The sequence below is a fragment of the Aethina tumida genome, chromosome 7 (assembly GCF_024364675.1).
Source record: "Aethina tumida isolate Nest 87 chromosome 7, icAetTumi1.1, whole genome shotgun sequence".
Classification (NCBI taxonomy): Eukaryota; Metazoa; Arthropoda; class Insecta; order Coleoptera; family Nitidulidae; genus Aethina; species Aethina tumida.
This window is the reverse complement of record NC_065441.1, coordinates 17700216-17724418: the sequence shown is the minus strand read 5'-3', so window position 1 is coordinate 17724418 and position 24203 is coordinate 17700216. Positions and strand designations below refer to the sequence as shown.

The 24203-nt window shown below is 34.7% G+C and overlaps 2 protein-coding genes across 5 annotated transcripts in view; one reads left to right on the top strand and one right to left on the bottom strand.

Moving 5' to 3' along the window:
- Positions 1 to 24203, bottom strand: part of LOC109608953 (fasciclin-2) — a 100284-nt gene that overhangs the window by 48696 nt on the left and 27385 nt on the right. The gene's annotated exons all lie outside the window — the stretch shown is intronic.
- On the top strand, positions 21818 to 22972 carry LOC126266330 (loricrin-like). The gene is made up of 2 exons (XM_049970253.1): positions 21818 to 21859; positions 22125 to 22972. The coding sequence occupies exons 1-2, from the start codon at positions 21845 to 21847 to the stop codon at positions 22833 to 22835; spliced, it is 726 nt and encodes a 241-aa protein (XP_049826210.1). The 5' UTR covers positions 21818 to 21844; the 3' UTR covers positions 22836 to 22972.

Here is a 24203-nt window from a genome sequence, read left to right as displayed (position 1 = left end):
GACGGTTTGTTAATGGGAAAAGTTACTGATAAATATCTTAATTAGCTGCGGTTAATCGGTTTAAGATAATTCGTGGTCTCTACTCAAGAATAATATTAGAAAAGTACAAATAAATTAATATTTAGTTCACGAAGGGTGTCGCGAGATGAGACAGTTAACAAACATAAAAGTTTTAGTGGCTCGGGCGATAAAGAAACAAATCTGAAATTACAAAGTTCCGAAAATGTTACATTGCCACAATATAGACCATCGTAAACTTGGAAATAAATTGTGGAAACCGGTTTCGTAGCTTGTGGCTATTTTACCACATAATACACACCACAGTTCAGAATTGTTTGCTTGGTGAAGAGGGTTTAGAAAAGAAAAACATACAACATCTTAATCATTTATTTTATTATAATTAGTCTTTTTTATTCTATGGTACAAGTTGTTTATATCTATAAGAGCAATCGTTTTAATTGACAAACTGTCAGCAACAATAAACGTTAATAGTTTTTTGCCGGGTTATCCAATCAAACAACCTTTATAATGAAAGGAGACGTTCATTTGTGTCATATCAGGCGAAGAGAAGAGGAGGCTTATTACAGAGTTAGTTGGTACCGAAGAATATTTTTGATGTACCCAAATCATCCAAAAGCTACAAATTTTTACGAATCCCAAAGGATGATTGATCAGAAGATTCGAGACCATTACATTTCTAAAAACTATTATATTATCCACCCATTCAGTAAGTTTCACATAATATACAAATTATTTGTCATCTTACTGTATCCAGCTGGGTTTGTGATTCCGTTTTCTTTCATGTGTATTATAGCCATATCGAGGAAAGATCTGTTATATCTGAACTGTGTTTATTATATAGATATGATTATAATTTTTTTTACTGGATATGTCGTCCCTGAGGAACAAGAGGTGGTGTTGAATCATAAGGATATTGCCAAAAATTATCTACGAACATACTTTTTCTTCGATTTAATTCCCAATCTTCCCTATGGATTATTTTATGACTTGTACAGCAAACAACACTGGTACTCAAATTTTTATTTTTGTATAACGTTTGTAGAACTTTTAAAAATGGTGAGATTCAAAACAGTCGTGATCTACATTAAAGAACTGAGTGATTATTTCAAAATACAAGTCAGATCATGGTATACAGTAATTGCATCAATAATGATGTACGTCTTGTCAATAATTGTGACGGGTGGTTTTCAAGTATTATGGCATAGCCACATCTACTATTTTCCAGATAGTTTATACAACAAACGTTTATACGATGAATATACGTGGGTTCTCAAAAATAAAACTTTCCAACAGACATTCGTGGGAGACATTTCCGCACCTCGATTTCTAAGTTTATACTTGACTCAACTAACACTATCGTTAGGTGTTCTACCTCATATTCAAGTAGTTCTTTGGTTCCAAAAAATATCATGGATTATTACTTTAATAATCTGTGGTGGTGCCCACATACTCCTGCTGATCGTTATGTTAACATATTTTTTAACCAAATCGGACACGGAAGTTAAATTCCATTGTCTGATGAATCAAGTGGAAGCGTACATGGAAAGCAAGAACTTGCCAGAAACACTTCAACAAAAAATCAAAATCTACTACAAGTACAAGTACAGAAATCAATATTTCCGAGATGAATACATCAAGGCGATGCTGAACTCCAACTTAAAAAAGGAAATTGATCGGCACATTTGCAAGACTTGGATGGAGAACTTTCCCATGATAGCCAACATGCCTACCTACAGACTGAACCAGTTGATGACACGTTTCGAGCATAAAATATACATGCACGGAGAAATTATATTTGAGTATGGTACTGTGCCAGAGTACGCCTATTTCATCAACAATGGCACCGTAGCTTTGTATACTAAATCCGGCATCGAATTCCGTCATGTTCAAGATGGCGGATTCTTCGGAGGTCTCGCTTACTTCTTTGGAATTTCTAAACTCAACATAGTTACTGCCATTTCCCTGGAACTGACGGAAATGTATTGTTTGCCTATAAAGTATTTGGATGCACTGTACACCAATGAGACCATTCAAACCGAATTCAAAAATGCACTTTTAGACCGAATTGATATGATTAACAAAACGGAACAACAATATTCTGAAAAACTTTTAAAATCTAAACTAGTCAGTTAAAATAATGAAACAAAATAAATATAATATTACCATAAACAAATATAATTTTGTATGTTGATCAATTTTAATAAAACTTACTACATAATAATTTGTGTTAAATTATTTATTCTTTTAATTATCGTACAAATATCAATATGTCGGTATAAGTGTAAATAGATTTATAGAAAATTCACCCAACACAAAATAGAAGCATCGTTTTCAATCTGAGAAAAAACCAAACATTTATTGTACATTGTTAAGAGTATCTCATTGAGTTACTTTTGAGGCAAAAGTTTCTTAGGTAAACTCAATTTATTCGAGTTGCCACCTCTGCCAAAAAAAAGGTGTCGGAGCCAGGCGACCGACGCATTTGTATTCAAATAACGGACCAATTTGATTGCAGGGAATTGGACACTTTGTTTCATTTCTACTGTCCAATTACGGAACGAATTTGCATTGCCTCCGAACAAAGTTATAGACAATTGTTATGCATTTTTAAAATAGAGCTACGCGTCATGTTTGTCAAATCATTCGCCCGATTGATTTTATAATTCCTCAATCACCAATTTCCTTCCAATTTAGTTGCAAATTGTCATTATTTTAATAATGAATAAGTATATATTAATATATATAAATATATAAATCTCGCATCTCTTTCACGTTTGTTGATGGCGATGGATCACATAAAAGCTCACATTGTAATGGAAATCAATGTGCATAATTGACTAGATAAGACCTCAATGAAGTGTACATTTAAAAATGAAAGCTCCACGACATCTTTTAAATAATAAAATTGTTTCCTGCGTGCATAATTCAGAAGGGCCACCGGGTGATTCTGTACAATTACCGGGGGTCGCATATGCAGCCCGGTTCACTGCCTACTTTACATCGATAAAAGTGAATTTTGTAACTATTTTCGAACAAGTTAAAACGATTTTATCTCGTTTCACGATGTCACCGATGCATCTTCTTAATGGTGCACGGTAGAAAATTGGCATGTCACATAATGATTAATTTGTTTATGCCGTAACGGAGAAATATTCATGCACTCTGTGAGAAATGTCTAACAGACAATGAATACAGCATATTGTTAAAAAACAAATATTGGTTTCATTTTTATTTGAACTGTCCAGGAAATGATGTGTGCCATAAAAGAAAATTTCATAGTTATATAATTTTATTGCAAAAACAACAAGATGAATATAATTAACATAAATTGGTAGTAAAGGCAATACACCTAAATATTAATCTAAAAAACCAACGGACCATTGAGTGTTTCAACGCATACTTTACCTACTAACAAGATCTTTTTATAAAATAATATGTACTTATAAAATAGGAAATAAACATATTGTTATTAATGATTGTTGGATGAAGGCAGAGTTTTTGACACAATATTGACAGAACTAGCAAAAGTCGAGTACTGAAAATGAGAATATATAATCACCGCTGCTATATTAAAGTAGTAGATCAAAATGTTTATTCCAGAGTTAGTTGGTATCGAAGAATGTTCCTGATGGACCCGAACCATCCTAGGGCTATGGACTTTTATGAATCTCGCAGGATTATAAATCAGAAGATTCAGGAGCATTACATATCTAAACAGTACTACATTATCCATCCATTCAGTAAGTTTCATATCGCCTATAAATTCATTGTCATTTTGTTGTACCCTCTTGGATTTGGAGTTTCATTTTTTCTTTTGTGTTCTATAACCATTACAAGGAAAGAAATATTATATCTCAACTTGATTTATTATATGGACATGATTATAATATTTTTTACTGGATATATTGTTTCCGAAGAACAGGATGTGGTCTTGAATCAAAAGAAGATAGCCAAAAAATATCTTCGTACCTACTTTTTCTTCGATTTAATTCCTAATCTCCCCTATGGACTTTTTTATAATTTATATAGTAAGCAACATTGGTTTACTTATTTCTATTTATACGGGACACTGGTTGAACTTCTCAAAATGTCTAGATTAATCACCATCCAACGATATGCCAGAGAACTATTCAAATACTTTGAAATTCGAGTTAAACCGTGGTTTGTAATAATTGCGTCACTGATGTTATACGTTTTATCGATAATTTTGGCATCTGGTATTCAAATATTATCACACACACACGTGAGTGCATTTCAAGTATCGTACGATTTGGCTTACTACGACGAGCATACGTGGATCAAGAAGAATTCTTCTTATCAAAGTTCATTGATTGGCAATATTCCTGCTCCCCAATATCTAAGTTTTTACCTAGTTCATGTAACGTTATCATTGGGCATATTACCACCCATTGAAGTGGATCTCTGGTACGAAAAGTTAATGTGGCTTCTTACCCTGATCCTCTGCGGTGGTGCCAATTTACTTTTAATGATCGTCACGTTAACATATTTCCTATCGAAATCGAGCACAGAAGTCAAGTTCCATTGTTTGATGAATCAGGTGGAAGCGTACATGGAAAGTAAAAACCTACCACAAACACTCCAAACGAAAATCAAAATGTATTACAAATACAAGTACAGAAATCAGTATTTCCGAGATGAATACATCAAGGCGATGTTGAGTGACAATTTGAACAGGGAAATCAACCGATACATTTGCAAGACCTGGATAGAGAACTTTCCAGTTTTAGCCAAGATGCCTACCTACAAACTAAACCAACTGATGACACATTTCGAATTGAAAATATTCATGCATGGTGAAATCATCTTTGAGTACGGCAATATACCTCAATACACGTATTTCATCAATAGCGGAACTGTTGCTTTGTACACAAAATCGGGAATAGAATTTCGTCACATAGAAGATGGTGGTTACTACGGAGCCATGGCTTACTTCTTCGGACTGGCCAAAACTCACATAGTCACTGCCATTTCTCTAGAGTTGACCGAAATGTATTGTCTACCTATAAAGTACATGCACTTACTGTATACAAACGAAGAAGCCAAGATCAACGTGAAAAAATCTGTTATGCACACCATTGAAGTTATTAGAAAGACCGAGGAGGAGTATTCGGAGAAAATTTTGAAGCTAAAACTTGAAAGTATAGTAAAATAAATTAATCAGCCATATATAAATTTGAATAAAAACAGTTGCACAAAATATTGTTTTATTCTATTTCTGTCTGTAGAAACTACGGTCTACCATTAAACAGTCGAGTAGCTGTGGCTAATACGGTTAGCTACAATTAGTTAGAATTTGAACAATCCAATTGCCTTATGCTCTGCCATGGCAACGTGGTGGCAGCGTCGTCAGGTTGTGTTAATTTGGCGACGTTCAAAGGGCCTGGCTTGATGACACTGTGTTTCTAGGCACGTTCCGTCGTGAATCCCGAACACCAGGAGCGACGGAACGAAACCTCGCAACCCCCCTCGCAGCGCTAACAGATAGGGTGCATAAAAATGCGTTTCCGCAACGTGCCAAGAATTACTTATGCGACAAGTGCGTGCGGATATATTTTTAGATGAGCGGATCGAAACGAACGTCGTCACTGTACGTCGACGCGTACATGGAATTATTTACGATCAACATTAAATTTTTTTCTACTCATGTTTTTTCCTTCAAACAAACAATCCCAGAATCACGGAAAGAAGGGAACTGATTAAGCAAGAGAAATATATTCAGAGTGTCAAATTTGATTAAGCGAAGGAGGACACGGTCTGGTTTGAAAATAATTAGAGTGAGCGTTATTTCATGTACGTTCCACAATCCCACACTTTTCGCAAGTTCCGCCTTGCAAAAACTTTTATTTCCTATTGCGGCGGCGACAAGAAGGCCGGCATGAATAAACAGATCGAATTGGATCATCAGCTTCTTCCCGATAGAATTCTATTCCTTAAATTAAGTTTAAAACTTCCTAACTCGATTTTCAGCTCGCCCCGAGCAAAGTAAAGACAGGAAATAGGAAACTGCGATTGCTTAAAAGAAAGCCCGGACATTTGCCGATGCTCCGTTGATTCCTACGGTTATTTTTATGAGCGGCTCCGATGCGGTCTATTAACTAAATCTACGATGAGGGTAGTTATAACAACGCCGCATTTTTATTAGTTGTGGGAGAGGAATCATGGAAATAATTAGTATCGAGAGTTTGTGACCATAAACTCAAACCGGGAGATAATAAACACGAGTGATATGTAAGAGAGTTATAATAACAGCAATAACTTTTATCATTTCATCAAGAATATGTGCCAACTTCAATTGGAGGGGAAAATCCAGTTATTTTCTTACGTTACATCGTTTTATTACTTTGGATGGATTAACTGAGGGTTACTGAACATTTATATTGTAATCAATAATGAAACGGGGTATCAATTGAAACTTCAAAGAACTAATGTTAGTTAACCAACAAAAGGTTTGTATTGTTATTAAAATGTATCCAATAATATTTAGATATTAGCTATATCTCTTCAAATAAGTGTTGTAAATTGACATGACTGTAACATAACTGCGGACGACTATAGTAAAATCTATTGGTGGTCCATCCCCAAATATTATTCTCTCAACATAGATGTTTGAATAGAACCGAACGGCCTCGTCCCAAGAAATTACTGTCAACCCCTGGTATCTGAGATTCATTTCGGGGCCGAGCACGTGCTTGGAAACACTGTGTCATCAAACACACACACAGACGCAGGTCGGGCACAGCTGGACCCCAACTAACACTAAATGCTGCCAAATTAATAGACACACAACGTTTCCCCTGTCCGACATAACGAAATTAACTTATATAAATGAAGTTTGTTAGCGGGATATGCTCAAATTTATAATGGAACGCGGGGCTTGTGTGTCGAGGGTCCTGGGGCCATAATTACTGAGAAGAGCCGGATTTCAGCTGCCGTCTTGCATGCATCCAGAGTTAAATGTTTTGCTGTTACTCAATTGTGTCACCAGGTAAAGGGAACAAATTTTACACTACTAAATTTACAGCGGGCATTTCGGTGCATCACTCTATTTGATGGAACCAACAAATTATCAATTTCCTGCTCGTCAAACACTTCTGATGATTCCCAATATCCATTACAGGGATGAAAGATAATGAAAATGTTGTAAGGCCTCATTTCGGAAACAATGTCCAAACCGCAGTCTGGCGGTACGAGATTAGACTCTTTTTTAAAACATAATAAATGACATCTTGGATTACAGGATCAGACGGGACTATTTGACGGGACGCGATGTCTGCGAAGCCATTTATTTTTCAGGAGTTGCTGTCGCTTTTTTTAAAGCGGGTTTTAAAGGACATTTATTCACTGGATGTCTGACCGTAGACAAAGAGTGAATAAAAAAACTTTTGAAAGCCGGTGAAAAATTGGAACAAACCGTGAATGAATTGAGAAGATTATGAACGAAATAATCTCTATTGATTACTCAATTTAACTCTAATTATGAAAAATGATTTAATAAGCAAAATATTTTACTTCTAAACACCATTTAACTCATCCTAACATTGATATTACTGATATTTTTCATCGTTTGAAAACCTACCGGAGTTCTTACAGGCAGGGCCGAATCCTGAGATCGATGCATCGAGTAAATGGTCATACTTTATGGTCCATTGAATTAAGTAGTTGTTCTTTACGGTCCGTTCGTTCCCTTGTATCATTTTTTTCCTTGCAGAAATTGATTTTCCACGTATAAGGTCATTATTACAGGCCGTCCAGTAAAAAACGAATGTACTTTTTATATATCATCCGGCGATGCTCCATAAAAGTCTGGCAATATAAAAAAAACACACGGGGAGTTTAATTGAAATATTTTATGTTAGCAAGGAATGAACGATTCCGAGTAATAAATATTGCAACGTGGCAGAAGGTTTTCGAGATTTATCTGCGAGTGCGTTGGTCAAATGCATATTAAACAGGTGCATGCATTAGTTCTAACTTCCAAATCGGGGCTGTTGTGTGACTGTGAACATTTAGAATATGCAAACAGTAAATCTGACGCAAAACAAAGCAAATTCGACACGACAAGCAACTTTAATATTAACTTAATCCCCGTGCTTTAACTAATAACTTAATTAAGACTGTCTATACAAAACATGAATACACGAGGCAGATTTACACTGAAACGAGCGATTTATTTGGGGTGTAATTTAGTTGGTGGAATTTGCGGCCAATGTTGATCTATCTATGCCATCCAAGTGAATGTGTCACCCTTTAAAGCCATCCCTTATTGATTTGACATTACGAATTTTCCAATAGACGACGTTACACCAAAGCTCAACATTTCTAACTGTGCTCGGTAATAATTGGCCCTGCTGCAACCATTTCCGCGAGATGCACTCAGCTTCTGTAATGAGGTATTATTTTCCACTCGGTGCTTGGGCATAAAGGAGCATCCGATCTACCTCCGTAAAGCCAGACATATTTTAAAGTTGAGATCCAACTCCGTTTTGGGACCATTTGCTGTTTACGAACGGCATGCACACAAAGGGCTTTCACGGCAATACTTCTCCATACACCTCCTCATCTTCTGATGACGTGTAATTTGAGTGTGTTTCTGTTCACGTAATCTTATTCAGATGGAGATTTTAATACAATACATTTAAACGGAATCTATAGTATCTAATTCACCTTTCTCATGTTTTGATATCAAATATCACCGCATAAATATACAATACATCCCAAGTCAACTCCAATGTTAAGTTTGACTAGTCGGTCGAAACTTCGTGGATCTCACGACACAATGGTCAATGGTCAATTCGCAGACATTGTATATTTTAGGTTGTGCGAAACGGATGAAAATTTAATTTATTAAACAATTTAAATTGCTCGGGGAAGCTAATTGTATTGTTTCAGTGATTTATTTAACGTTCCGGGATTAGCTGTTGAAAATGGAAACCAGGCAGGCACAAACTAAAAGTTAGCGCTAAATTGTCCGAATTGACACAGGACTTTCAAATTAACTTTATCTCCAATTAAATATTGCTCCTTGCGTTTCTAGTTGATATTTATATTTATACAATACGTTGAACACGTCTATGGCCACAAATAATTTAACTGCAACGCAGAATAAATTTGGAACATGTAGTAATGAAAAAGAAATAAGTTTTGCAATAAAAGCGCCATATTAACAAGAGCGAAGATGAGCAGCTTTTATAAACTGCCTCGGGCACAATTTCTCCATACCACATTAACAATAAACGCCATAAATTTTGTATGCATTCGCCAATAAATAGAAATTTCTGAATCTGATACGACGAAATTTATAGTTATGTACCGTCAATTTTCTGCCTGGATAGATACCTTGAATTGCGTTTTTTTTTTGCATGAATAACATGATAATATTGATATTCCAACCCAAAACTCGGTTTGGTTAGTAGAAGACGATTTTTATAAAAAAAAAATTCTTTCGGTGAAAACGAATTGGATAAAATCCACAGAATGAAGATGATTTATTTAGTAGATCCTTTACTTATATTAAATCCCGCTTCGTTCGTGAAACATTTTTCTGGGCACCTTCAAAGCCTCATACAGAAACATCTTTTTATAAAAATTTAAAACACAAATGTAGAATTTCTTTTGTGTAGCAAAACTAATTCTGCTATTTACCCTATGCAGGCCTAATTTAATTGTGTCTCTGTTCTCTGTAATTGTACTGTTTGACAAAAGAACGCGAGATGTGAGCACAAAAGGTTGCTTGAAACATTTATGTGATAATGCTGAAACAAATTGGATACTAATGGATAGGTAAGATCATCCAACATACTGACACAAAAGACTCGCGTGTTTATTTAATATCTCTGGAGTATAAATTCACGGCGCCCTTTAAATTTTTCTGCCCGATGTTTATTTTTACGTCAATTCACTGAGATCATGTGACTGAATACATTAAAACGTAATTTCTCAGGCTTACATGGAAAATAAAAATATCGTATTTGAATTGTCGTCGAAATATGTAAATTTATTCTACAGTCTGCATTCTCATCGAAAAGTCGCGAAAAGAAAAACGTCTAAATTACAAATTTCCATGTATCTATCTCCGGAGATTTAAATGAGGCCGAAGGAGAGACTTTAAATTCTTATACGTTCCTAGAAATAACTCCTAAAGTCCTGAATAAATAACAGAATGATTCATTTCAATACTCCCATTGACATTCTTTTTAAATAATTTGAGCATTTTATATTCCTAATAAACAAATTATATTTTATTTTAACACTTATTTGATTTAAAACATTTGTTAGTTTCCTTTACTATGAGATATAAACAAGGAGTTAAAAATTTTCGTATATTTTGAAGGATAAACAAAAGACAAGTTCTCATTCTTCGCATAATCTTTGAGCACATTTCTCAGCAATGAATTCACTTTTCAGTTCCCCAAGAACAAAAGAGTCAACACGCAATTTACCAACATCTCTGCCATAAAACCGACCAAGCTCGTCAATTCATCAGTTTAATTTGTCAATTTTGTTTAATTCCGCCCTCGAAACTCCTCGAAACTTGATTGTTTCACGAAAATTTCGCCCGGGCGTCTACTTAGCGTAATACAAAAATAATTAGATTCGTTGGAAGGGGGAAGGAGAACTCGCAGGCCGCGTCTTTTACTTTCGAAACCATACACTACAATGACACTTTAATGAGAGTGTTCATGATTAAGTGCGTCGACTTTTAAAACCAGCATAGTCGACAAAGCAGGCGGGAGTAAACAAGTACAAATTACCGACATGGGGATGAGTTCGTTATCTCTTGTTCTCGGGGAAGAGGAACCGAGTCCGCTTGATTCATCCCACCGGGAAAGTTTTTTTATAATTAACCTGTTTGGAATTGGCATCCCTCCTTCAATAATTGAGGGCATTGTTTTCTTCACCAACGTTCCACTATTTCTTTCTATCTATTATTAACACCATTTTTATTGACTCTATTATCAAATTGAATTTTTCCAACATCAATAAAAATTTCCACGTTAGATCCTGAACCTGAACGAAGTGGAAACAAAAAGCAACATTTAAAGGGGTCGGTAAACTGTTGCTCACGCTACATGTATCTGTGTGTAAATCCTTGCTTTTATTTACCAAACACTGTTTTTTAGGATTATTCCCTTTTTTCTCAGATTTTTTCTCTTGAGGGGAACCTTTCAAAGAGTGATGCGATAATGGACTTGAAGATGTGCCTTTTTCAAACAGAAACCCTTACTTTCAAATACGGAATGTATCAAGGTAAAATTGCAAACTGGGTGAATTAATACACCTAAAATCGCAGAAAATGCATTGAGACCAGTAACAGCATTACTGCCCTAATCTTACTTAATTAAATTTATGTGTATCCCATTTTTCCGGGATTAATTGCCCCCAACATAGTAATCCTTCAACAAACTTGCGCTAAAAATTCGACCAAATATTTGTGCCACTTGCACACCGACCCTTATTCAAAAAATAACTCCCCGGGGGCTGACAATACACCGCGAGGGGATTTCCGAAATGAAACTTTACTTGTTATTAAAGGGCGCATGGATATGTTAATATTGTGGGCTTCTGTCGGTTTTTCGGTTGGACATAGTTGGGGAATGGGGTCGACTATATTGAATTCTTAAAGTTATTTTTATGAGAAATTGCATGGAAAATCACATTTTAAAAACCACTAACATTTACATCAACTACAAAATTGAAATTTATTGTTTAAATTAAATCTATATACAAATTATATAGAATTATAAATTATAATAGTTATGCATTTGGACTACATTTACTTACAATGGTGCCCAAGTTCTGGCAAAATCGTTATTAACATGACTTGGGATCATGTCTCCCCCATAACCATCAATATCTAGCTCCCACTTTTTTGTTCATATTTAATAGCAGCGAGATGTTTGATGATCGCTGATAAAAACTACTACCGTCACCCTGAATTATAGATGAAAGAGGGAGAAAACGAGATCCAGTGAGTCGATTTACGATCGGGGAATATTAAAATATTCATAGTGTTTGTCGGTGGGTTGTAAAGACAAAAACCGACTACAATTCGGTCGCATTCACGGACTAATGGCTCGCTCCGGACCGGATAAAATGGCAGGAGACGCGCGTAGCTTCAGAATTTATATCGATACAAAACAACGAAGTAAAATTGAAGTGAAATATGCTGCTCGAACACAATTTCGTCTTAGGAACAAGATTGTGCTTTAATTGTTAGGGTTATAAGGTGCAAGAATTTGTTAGATTTTACAAGTGGTTAAAAGATCTATCTTTGCAATAAATTGGTCAACAAAAGCGGAGTTTTAAATTCATGACTGAATCTTTAGTCGTCCAATTCGAAGGCAATAAAGGAGTTTACGATTCTTTGATAAATTTTCGAGTATTTCAGATTACCTTTCTGACTTCTAAAGCGTTATCTTTGTCCGTTGCAGCTGACGCGGCACGATTTTGAAGAGTAACCACCACATTTCGGCTCGAATGGTTCATTGTAGTACAGCCGAGACATCGATGCGAAATGACAAACGTGCCCTGAATAAAACCGAGAATAAAGGGGGGTGGATAATCGGGAATTTATTTTCGCGACTGCGGATCGTCCGGCGCTGATTGCAAGCCAGATCGAGCGTGTATCAACGATTTTATGTCGGTTGGAGGACGAGGGAATGCAATTACAAGTGGACTAAGGCACAACTTGTAAGAGAGTCATCGGGAAAAGCTTCTATGTATATTAAAAGATATTGGTGGAGTTGAATGTCAACTGATATTGGTAATTTAACAATAACAAGCACCTCTCCGAGTATAAATTTTCCCGTAACAAGCTACAACATGTACAGGTAATTAAAATTCACTTTGTGCTAGATAATCTATCGACGCGTCCGCCTGTTTTCAGTTAAAATTTTGCAGCTGGTACCTGGATGCCATGTTTTAATTAATTTTGACCAAGATAGGGCTTAAACCCAATTCGGACACTGCGCCGATCATTTTTTATAGTCCAACCAATTTCGTGTAATCCAGTATGTATGGAAATTAGAAGCACCTACACTTCAGTTTCGAATTAAAATCGAAGCCCTTCTAAAATTTAACAAGGTTAAAACAGAAGCGTTTAGGTCCTGACAAAGTTCCATTTTGCTTTTCAATACTTTATTCATTAGCCTTTGTACATGTTGTAGTCCGATTATCCCAGTTTGTGTTTTGTGTTAAATATTCACTTTCCACTCTGTTCATGTGCCTTTTTGAATTTAAATAACACTGTTGAGCAAATAATTAAATAAAGCTTAATAATAAAATGAAACATTGAGCTTTAATTCTTTTCAACTCATTTATTTATAAATCATCAGATTCATTATTGATATTTCCCATCGAAAATATTCGGGGTGAATTTTTCATGCAAATTTTACAATCATAGGGGCATGTTTAAAAACCCTCCCACACCCAATAAAATACATCGTCGCGCCACTGGATCCCATTCAGTGAGGGGTGAAAAGAAATTTGATAAGACGTCGATGTAAATTCGACCGTATTCCATGACTATAAAGCATATTGGATTACAAAATTTTAATGAATTGCCCCAACTTACCCCTGTGGTAAATAATACCACCACGTAACAATTTAAATAAATATATTTAAATAGTATTGAATTTTAAACAGCTCTTTACGTTTCGGGGGGTCGTATGGTGTTTGTCTAAACAGAAACATTCGTTGGGGTTAGGGATGTATTAATATTTATTTTATAATTTGGGTTCATCGAGCTCCGACGAATTGAATTCGTCTTAATCGGTTTGTTTACTTTTGATTGCAATACTAATAAATGTTTGTTATTTTATAAACTAGCTCTCCAGAAGCATCAACGAAAGAAAACACTTATAATCCGGTTAGACTACTTCATTATGTCTGACAACTTAAGCTTTTAGCTTTCTATTTCAAACTTTAAATATTAAGCGAATATTAAGGGAACAATTATTTTATAGGTCTCTTATTTCAAATATTTTTGGACATTTTAAAACCACAAAGAAGTTAACTCTATTATTAAAATATATAAAAAGTTTGTCGAGGTGAGCCACACCTGATATATATTTCACCTGGGGTCTCCCCATAAAATAAAACCGAATGATTTGTCCATAAAGAAAGCAATTACAAGCCTTCAGGACCGGATCGTTTCCCCGGACCCACAGGACGAAGGTGTCATCATAACAAATGCAATAAATCCCGCCTCCAGAGTCGTATATCAGTGGATGATTCCTCGTTCCCCCCCGTATGTATACAGGTGTTTGCACAAAGATCAGACGATGGGGGGCGTAAATTCGGTGCGTGTCAGTTTAACGAAACTTTATTACGTCTCTTGGTTTACACCTTAATTTTAGATGGAAGGCTTCTCAGATTAAAGGCTGCCCCAAGCCATCATATCCCGGTGTGCGCTGTTATTGCTGTTCTAAAGAAAAATTCATTTTTGTCTCTTCACTTTGGGGATGTTTAGGAATTCATTAAGTTTCGTATTCGTACGGCCTCGATGACGTCGTAAACAGAGACAAACATATTTTTAAAGATGGAAACCCACCGATTCCGAAATTACTTACACATTAAGTATTATTTTTGTTTCAAAGTCTCAGTATTACCCCAAATCGCCGTTTAAAGGAAACGCTTCATCCCTTTACCGCTTTTGACACATCTCTGATTAGCTCGAGGACTTTCTGCATCCAATCGCAAGAAGTTACAAACACCGTGTAAGCCAGGATATTTCCTGGCCGTCGCGGACTCTTCCGGTATCCGGAATCGTCCGGATCCTTTGATTAGGCAGGTTTAAAGCACCGGCTTTCCGCCCCCACACAGTCCACACATCGGTTATTAATACGACGCCCCCGGGAGCCTCACCGCGAAATATATAACACCAGATCATCGTTACCGTTCATAAGGGATGCGTAACTTGCCCCCATGAAAGTCGTCAGCACATGCGGTCAGAGAATTTTCACGGTTTACGATGCGGTTTGCATGGGAAATGAAACACAAGCGTGAAAACAATTGTTACGAGTTAACTTATTCTCAACCCGTAAAATACATCGGACTGCGCCGAGGCAGTTTCCGGATGAATTGCCCGGAAAGTTTGTTCATTCGATAACGAATTGATAAGTGGAAACCACGGAATTAATTCAAAAAGGAAGTAAAAAGTGCTCTAAATACGTCGAGACTTCATGAAATTTTTTATAAAGAATTCATTCTCACTCAATCTGAAATTCAATTCATTGTTTGAACATTGATGATTGATTTCTGTGCTAATCAAAATTTTAAAGTCATCTCCGGTTTCCTCTCCGACAACCACGGCTTCCATCCAGGATAATTTAATACGGACCTTTTCGGTGCTTCGACGTGAATCGAATGAACGAATATCTAATGTTTATCCCGACTGTGCAATGCAAACTCGAGTCTTAATTATAATGCAATCGTAGTCCCTCAGGACGTTCGAAAATGTTGAGACGATGGCGGGACGTCAAACTAGTTAGCGCCCGTCCTTTGCAAACAGCAAAATTAATTGGAACTAAGCGATTGCGAGGCTCTTCATTTCGCATATAGTAATAATTGGAATAAATGCGCGTCATAGAATTGAAAACGCCTGTTGAAGAGCAGATTGAACAAGTGATTAAGATGGGAAATTGCACGGTCCACATCCTCCTGAATTTTAAGACTCTCGGATCTGTCTCTTGGAATTAATATGCAATTAGAACACACCTTCACTACAAGACACTCTTGTGCTTCATTTTTTAATATAGTGCTCCGATAATTTCGTATAATTGGGTATCAGTTTCAAGTAAACATATTTTACTTACATTTATATGAACATGCACGAACTTGATGCGTGTTCTCTCCTCTCTGATTTCAGAAAAATAGATACATACCTGAAACATAAAGTTACAATTGGTTATTGAGACCATGAAAGAATCCGGACTATTAACTGGATAATAACATTCAAAGTGACTGTTTACACAAATAATTTTCGCAGTATTCATAAATTTCCATGTTTTCTAACCGTATCGATGAATTAGATTTTTTTATGCGGGCTTTAAACAAAACATTCCCGTGAGGTTTTTTTAATTGTGCTGTTGTCAGCTCGGGGACCGATGGGCACATGTACAAATTTGCATGACCGGACACAATGTCCCGAATTCCATTTTTCGACGTGAAAGCCCAACATTGCGGATAATGTTGTGGGGTCATTAACAATCGCAGACAAATGGGGTGCGGAATTTAAATAAAAATGAATGATGTAGTGGTCTATGAAATTTAATGAAACCAATTTATTTGCGTCGAAGCTGCGTTCATAATATATCACGGCAAATGGAAAAAATTGGAAATTTGAACTAACTTAAACGGGTTTAAGAAGTTGGATCGTTCGGTTCGGAACAATAAATCAAACATGGACGTTTGTTTGCGCAAAAATTTAAACTAATTACATGCGGTTGTTGGTAATTCAGTAAAGAAAAAAATAAGGAAAAAATATCGTTCTAGGGAAGCGTTAGGGAACGCAGGGAAAAAGAAACGACAGGAAAAGCAGGATAAAGCAATATTGAGCGTGTAATCAATTCTTGGATTATCCAAATAAATAGTTGCCGAGATAAATTTCAAGTCGGTCGGGCTCTGACTGATGTGTTTGTTTCTTTTCGGAAAGAGTTATGGTAGACGTATAAATAAATCATAAAGCAGGCCGCCTAAGTCGATTATTTTTATAAGGACTATAAAAAGTGAATGATCGTCGCTGTGTCTGGAAAATCTTCGAGTAACGATTATGAATGCTGGTCACTTTGCTAAATTCTAAATAAACATCGTGATTTCTCACATTTTGTTTTAATATAACTACTTTATATATTGTATAAGATGTTATAAACTGGTTGTCTTCGAATGTTACTAAAACATTAATTATGTAAAAAGCTATTTGATATCTCTTATACTTTTTGATATATATGAAAAGTGGTTTTTTATACAATTTTAATTTACAAATATGTCGGGAAAAATATAATTGGTGATATATTATTACAAATTTTTAATGATGTCGTCTAAACAATATATGGAAATAATTGATTTATATTAATGAAATCAAATACATTATAGTAACATAATTAAACATTGAGAATTTGTTGAAAAAATAATAATTATGTTAAAATTTATGCATGCATAAAATTATAAATAAAACGAATAATTAGCTCCTCTTTCAAAAATTACAACAAATTATATTTTACTTAAATAAAATTAATTAAGTAAAATAAGTAAAAAATTATAACAATTTTTCAAAATTCGCCACAAATTCTGGGTATTTAAATCAGTATACCTAGTGTGTTTTCTTTATCAACTACAACTCTAAATAAATTTAAAATAAATCATATGTTGAATCCATACTTCCCTACATTATTGATTATTACATTGAGATAAAACTCGATATTGAATAAGTTCACTAACATTTCAAACCAAAGCACCAAACCAGATATTGAATAATTCCCTTTTAGTTAAACAATGTTACCGTAATTCTAAAAACATGAAGGCAATCCTTTTAATAATATACTTTATACTCAAAGATAAAAGGATCTGATCAAAGTCGACTAAATTTTATCGTACTACACTGAATATAAATGTTTTTATGTTCCTGATTTTCGAGAGAAAATCAAAGAGAATTGACAATAATGTATTTAAATTTTGTATGTTGCATGAATAATAAAACGTCCTATTTCTTTCAGTTTTGTCTAATGAGGTTAGGCAAATCGAATAAATGTTTTTTCATAACGATACTATAGCTGCAAGGGCTACAATCGTTAGATTTACAGCTATATATAATAAAACTAGTCTATTTATTTTCTCCCTCTAAAAATGCATAAAACCCCAACAAACATGCGAGGCCGGTAATTAAGCCATAAGCGATAATTTAATGAAGTACGCAGGATGGAACGATATGCGAGCACGCAAATAACTGATTGAAAACAGTCTGTGTTTACTCGAGAGAACGTGCAATGTGTAAATTGGTAGGATAAATCTCTTAAATAGCTCAATCATTTGGGGTTCGAATGAACGAAGCCATTGTTTTGAATCGGATGTTGTTCTGTAATTGAGTGTATGTAAAAAAAGGCAAACTCCCGTCATATAGATACATTTGTCTATATAGAAGAGACATCAATATATTTCAGACTTATGGAGTATGTACAGAATTTGTGAAGACTTGACCGATGGCAAATTTTTCCCATTACCAATTTATTAAAATAAATAATAAAATGAAAATTAATTGCACATAATGTATAAGGTGAATTAAACAGAAGAATTGAAATTATGTTAATATAGAGAAATGGTTCATACAGTTAAAATTTAGAAAACATTTTTAAAATTTAGCATTAAACAGCATTATTAAATAGTGAATACTGGTTGAGTGTAGAGAAATATACGAGCCATGTCTCAGGGAAGTTAGACCAACCATTCAAAACACGAAATTTGTGAATTTATTTCATGATAAGCAAACATTTTTTTAAATCTTTTCACGAACATCATGAAAAGAAAGCTCTGATTACATTCTGCAAGAACCATCCAAGTGAGCATGCTCATCTCCAAGAAATTTGGAACAATTTTACTCCGGATTATTGCTAAATATTACTTGACACTATGTTGAGATGTATCTAGGAAGTAATAAGTAGAAAATTAATTTTCTGTTTATAAATAATAATAGGGATTTCTTCTTTGTTACATAAAAAATATAATTTAATAGGCCAAAAGCAAATAAACATTTCCAATGAATTCGAAAACTATATGATTTTAATAAATTTTCCAATAACATGCTAAATTTCTCCAAAAAAATATTTTTGTCAGCGGATCTGTCTAAATAGATTTAGTATTGGCAATTTCGCATATTCAATTTTATTTAAATTATCCTTTAAGCTTTGTTAGCAATTGTGTTAGCAGATAGGAGCAGAAAACGCGATTAAAATAAATAACAAAAATCAAATTTCGATATTTGTAAATAACGAAATCCAATTATACGCTCTCGCATTTCCCAACTCAGAATTCAACTAGCCTAATTAATCCGGTACAAAAAGTATAACAAGTGCGAATAATTATATCCATTCGGCTCAGCTTTGGTGAAACTCTATTATTATTTAACTGCAAATGTTATAATCTGATTAAACTTTAAAATACAAAACCATTAACCATTGCTGTTACGTCTGCGATTATAAAAATGTAATTAGCAGATACGAAACCATCAGTTGCGGTCTAGTTTTAAATTCTCATGTTAACAGTGCCTTTGCGTTTGCTCAAAGGATTTATAATTAATATATTGCACAGAAAAACTACGAAACCCGAAAGGTTAACAATAAATTATCCTTTATGTGCAATAACACTCATGGGACGATTCATGTGAAGAAAGTCTTCAGAATTATTAAACACATAAATAGTGTATATTTAAAGATGCCGGTCTATGACAAAAGTTGAGAACATGCCGGATATTTCCCCCTTTTATATTGTTGTCTGCGTAGCCGGCAGTAATATTTTCGTTCTCCGTGATGAGGAAACTAAAAGCAGCAGCCATAGAACAAGAACCAAAGAATATATAAAAGTTTTCACCCCATTTTTTCTGCAACACATGGCTGAGCTGGCCGACATAGAAAGAGATACGCACGCCGCACGCCACTAATATTTCATATATTTTAATAACACATAATGGAAGGAAGTTCTTCGTCTTCCGCCAAAACTTTCGCAATAGCCAAGAGACAGAAATATTTGTTTTTGATGTCGAGGGCAAAACTTGTTGTTTCGGTCGAAGTAAAAAGTTTATTCCGTTTGAAATTTTTGCTGCACACTCTCCAGCACCAGCAGTATTTTCAACTGAAATATTAAGATGGGAAATTAATACGAGTAACAGATGTTTACATTTCCAAGCTGAAGAGAGTAAATTTATTCAGGAATCGAATTACGAGTCAGTCTTGTTGACGTATCACAGAAATACGTTAATACATTTATGGCCGACATCGAATTTCGGTTTCATGTGAACGAACCACTTTAATTAAAATCAAACCGATCCCACTCCTCTTATGCAAAAATGTCTTAACTGCTCATTACGATTTGAGCGTTCGCAAACGAAATACGGATTGATTACGCACGACGTTTAAAATAGGAAACGTGTATTAAAATAAGAGGACAACTCTTTGGGTTCAGGACAAAAGTTTTCCCGTGTTCGTTTCTGCTACCAAATCCTTTCTATTATATAAACAACGTTATTAAACGAATTTCAACTTTTGATCCTCGACTAACGAGAACTTTTCAGAAAGATGATTCAGAGGCAAATATGCAATTGTTGGACAACAATTACGTTCGATTTCATTGTGTTGATTCTGTTGCTTGCATTTGTAAGAAGTTTCTAAAAAAGACATTTTGCTTAGTGAGACTGAGTGGACAAAGGTAACACACAATAGAAATATTGAATGTAACGTAAAAATTAATTAACTAACTTCAGTGAAGCAGAAAACGTAAAAGTATTGTGTTGCATGTTTCTGGTCAGAATTAACATTTTTTATCGTGATTTTACAAAAATTAATGAACAATATCCTATTTGTATTCATAATTATAACGCACCAGATTGTAATTAACACGCTGAATTTTTTAATGACCAACGTAAATTAATACCTTATGTAACGAGAATTATGGCTTGCAAAATAGAAAGGGAGGGGATGTTCAATTATTGAAAGAAATGAAAAACTGACTGAAAAAAATTAATTAAACATTTTACCTAAACGATTATTAGATACACCAATGTACATATTTAATTACGTACATATGTATATATCAATTTATGTTCATTCTGATGTCAACATAATTTTAATTATAGCAATAAAATAAAATGTATATTAAATGTATCAATTATTAATTTTACATTACATTTAATCATTTTGTAGTTTGCTATTTTAGTAAATATATGATTTTAAATAAATCGTATATTTTCCTGCCTTATATTGTCAATTCAATTCAAATGATTCGTTTAAAAACACTTAATTAAAGTAACATGGCAACAATAAATTATTTAAATATTCCAAAGTATGCAATTTCATATTAAATTTACCATATAGAATTTTTCTAAAAATAATTTCTCATGCAATTAGTAAGTATCCTTATAATTAAAAGTTAGGTAGCCAGCACATTTAACTTGCAACATTTTTTATTAAGCAATAAAAAGCATATATTTCACAGACTGCGATTTTTGCTTTTTGCCCATCTTCCTGTTACGGATGTTGACTTCGTTACACATATCTAATAAGATACCACATTTTATAAACATTATGCATTTATTGCAAGTTTTGAAATTAATTATGTGGCCTAGCCAACCATAAATAATGTATTATTTTATGGATTGAATGAACAAAAATAATTAAATAATTGAAAATGTTGAAATGTTCGTTATTTGTTAATAACGTAAAAATATAGTCAAAAAAAAAAAAGAAAAATAAAGTTTAATATGAAAAGGGTGAAGCTACAAACCCGATCTGGAAGGCGGTTGCATTGATATATGAAACAAAGTGTCCCATTGTTGTTGGAGCTCCATTCCTCTTGAACTCGCACACACTTATCGCATTTCGCAGACGACCGCACTAATTAGGGTGTTTGGTAAATAGCCGGCTGGCCGTCCATGCATAAATCCACGTGAAAAAGCCAAGCCAAGTGGATGCATGTGAAAGTACGTGGGACTTGCTCCAGTGCGTCTTCCTTTTTGAATCATGGAAGGAGAGACGGGTATAAAATAATGCCAATGTAGAAAAATCATTCATTCTGTGTTTCTTCTTCATACTCAAACATGAATACCATCGTGGTAAGTATCATATTATCCGAGTTTAGTTTTTAATTTATTTTTGTGGTGTTTCAAACATGATTTCAATTAATCGGTGCAAGTTAATTTCATCGATATTTTTGAGCTGATATCAATTTCCGGAAAATGTACAAAGTAAATTAAAATCGACTCGACAATTTGTCGAAAACTTTTACAATAAACGCGGTTACCACAATTTTATTGATTTCCTGTTTTAAATTCGCACATGCATAAATATAAAATAATTTTATTCAAAATTCTATTACAGGTCACAGTGTTGGTTGCAACCTTTGCAGCATACGGTAGCTGTGGAGGTTTGGGAGGACATGGAGGTTACGGAGGTGGCCTGGGCGGTCTAGGCGGCCACGGCGGTCTGGGCGGAGGATTCGGCGGAGGTTTGGGAGGAGGTCTCGGGGGAGGACTTGGTGGTGGCGGCGGCGGTGGCGGTGGAGCGACCGTCAACACGGTCGTCAACACCGTCGCGGTGCCAGTCGCACAACCCTACCCTGTAACTGTGACCAGACCTGTGCCGGTGCCCGTGCAAGTACCCTACACCGTGGAAGTACCACGTGCCGTCCCAGTGTCAGTTCCAGTCCCACAACCCGTGGAAGTACCAAGAGCCGTACCAGTCACCGTCACCAGACCCGTTCCAGTACCACAACCCTATGAAGTGCCTGTACCAGTACAAGTACCGGTACAAGTACCAGTGCCCCAACCCTACACAGTCACAATCCCCCAGCCCGTCGCCGTTAGGGTACCACAAACCATCGTGGTGCCAGTGCCACAACCCGTGGTTGTAGGAGGAGGTGGTGGCGGTTTGGGAGGAGGAATCGGCGGTGGTCTTGGAGGCGGCATCGGTGGCGGATTCGGCGGCGGCCACGGCGGATTGGGAGGTGGTTTGGGTGGCCACGGTGGTGGATACAGTTATTCCAGTGTGTCTCTTGGTGGGCACCAATACGGTAGCAGCTCCAAACACTAACTGCGAATAGCTGGCTAACATCCCCTACCAAATATCTCATCTCATCATTTTGATTTTCCCTTGTCATCTCATGTTTCCATTTTTATTGTGATATTTTGCTAGTACTCAATGTTTCGTGTATGTTTTTTAATCTTGTAATAAACTTGTATATAAAGTTACTACTCTTTCTCATTTAAAACACCAAATTAATTAAAATATTATGTTATTCAAATATTAAAATTTAATTCCTACACTCAAATAATAGTTATAATTATAATTATTCAATTTATTAAAATATAAAAATAACATATATTAACTATATAAATTGCTTGTATAATCAAATTGATTGATTATTCTAAAATAATCGATATTAAAATTTTAAATATATATTTTACCATATAATATAAAATAAATTAATGTTCACTATTTAATTCAACATATAGTATATTATTTAATACTAGTTTATTCTGAAATTGCATTAACAGATATGTATATACATACGTTAAAATTACAAACGCAGATTAAACTAAAATTGTTAATTTATTGTTATAACGATGATATGTATCATTACTACACATAGTTCGTTAAAACAGAATAAGAATGTATAATCTTTCCACGGTCACTCCTTAATTTTCTCTCTTTCTTATCAAGACTCGTTAATATATTTTACGTTCATCTAGACGAATATTTAATAGAATATTGACACAAATGGATAACTTCTTTAAAAATTAAAAAAATGAGATTGACTAAAGAGTCAAAATAAAACGAGTAAAGAGAAAGAGGATAACTCTTCCTTATAAATTCAAATAGTCTATTGAATTTTAAGACACGGCGCAGACTTGCTAATTACTTTCAAGTTAGTTTTAGAGTTATTAAAATTTGATCAAACTGAAACTTAATTAATATCACTTGTACGTTTCCCATTTGGACTATTAAATTTTATAATTAAAACAAAAATTTATATTATTTATATTTTAATTAAATTAAATTTACATGTCAATTGGTAATATACATACATTTTATTTCGATAAACATTTTATGAAATTACATTTCACATAATACTACTAATTTCGCATGAAATATTTAATAACATTCTTCATAAATAAAAATTAACAAACGGTTGAAATTCATTAGAAACACAAATGCTGAACAATATTCGCATCATAAATTGGCACGGGAGAAATACACCCTCAGCGGTTAATTTTTCCTATGGAAACACAGTATATAATAAATTCCGTTAATTTCGCACAATAAATTTGGCTGGAGATGTAATTTCACTCCAACACATGGTTCTAGACCAGCTTAAATCTGAATTAAGTGCGGCATTATTGCCATCTAATTATATCTAAATTAGTAAGTTGGGCGCAGTCTTACAACCCTTGCCCATTT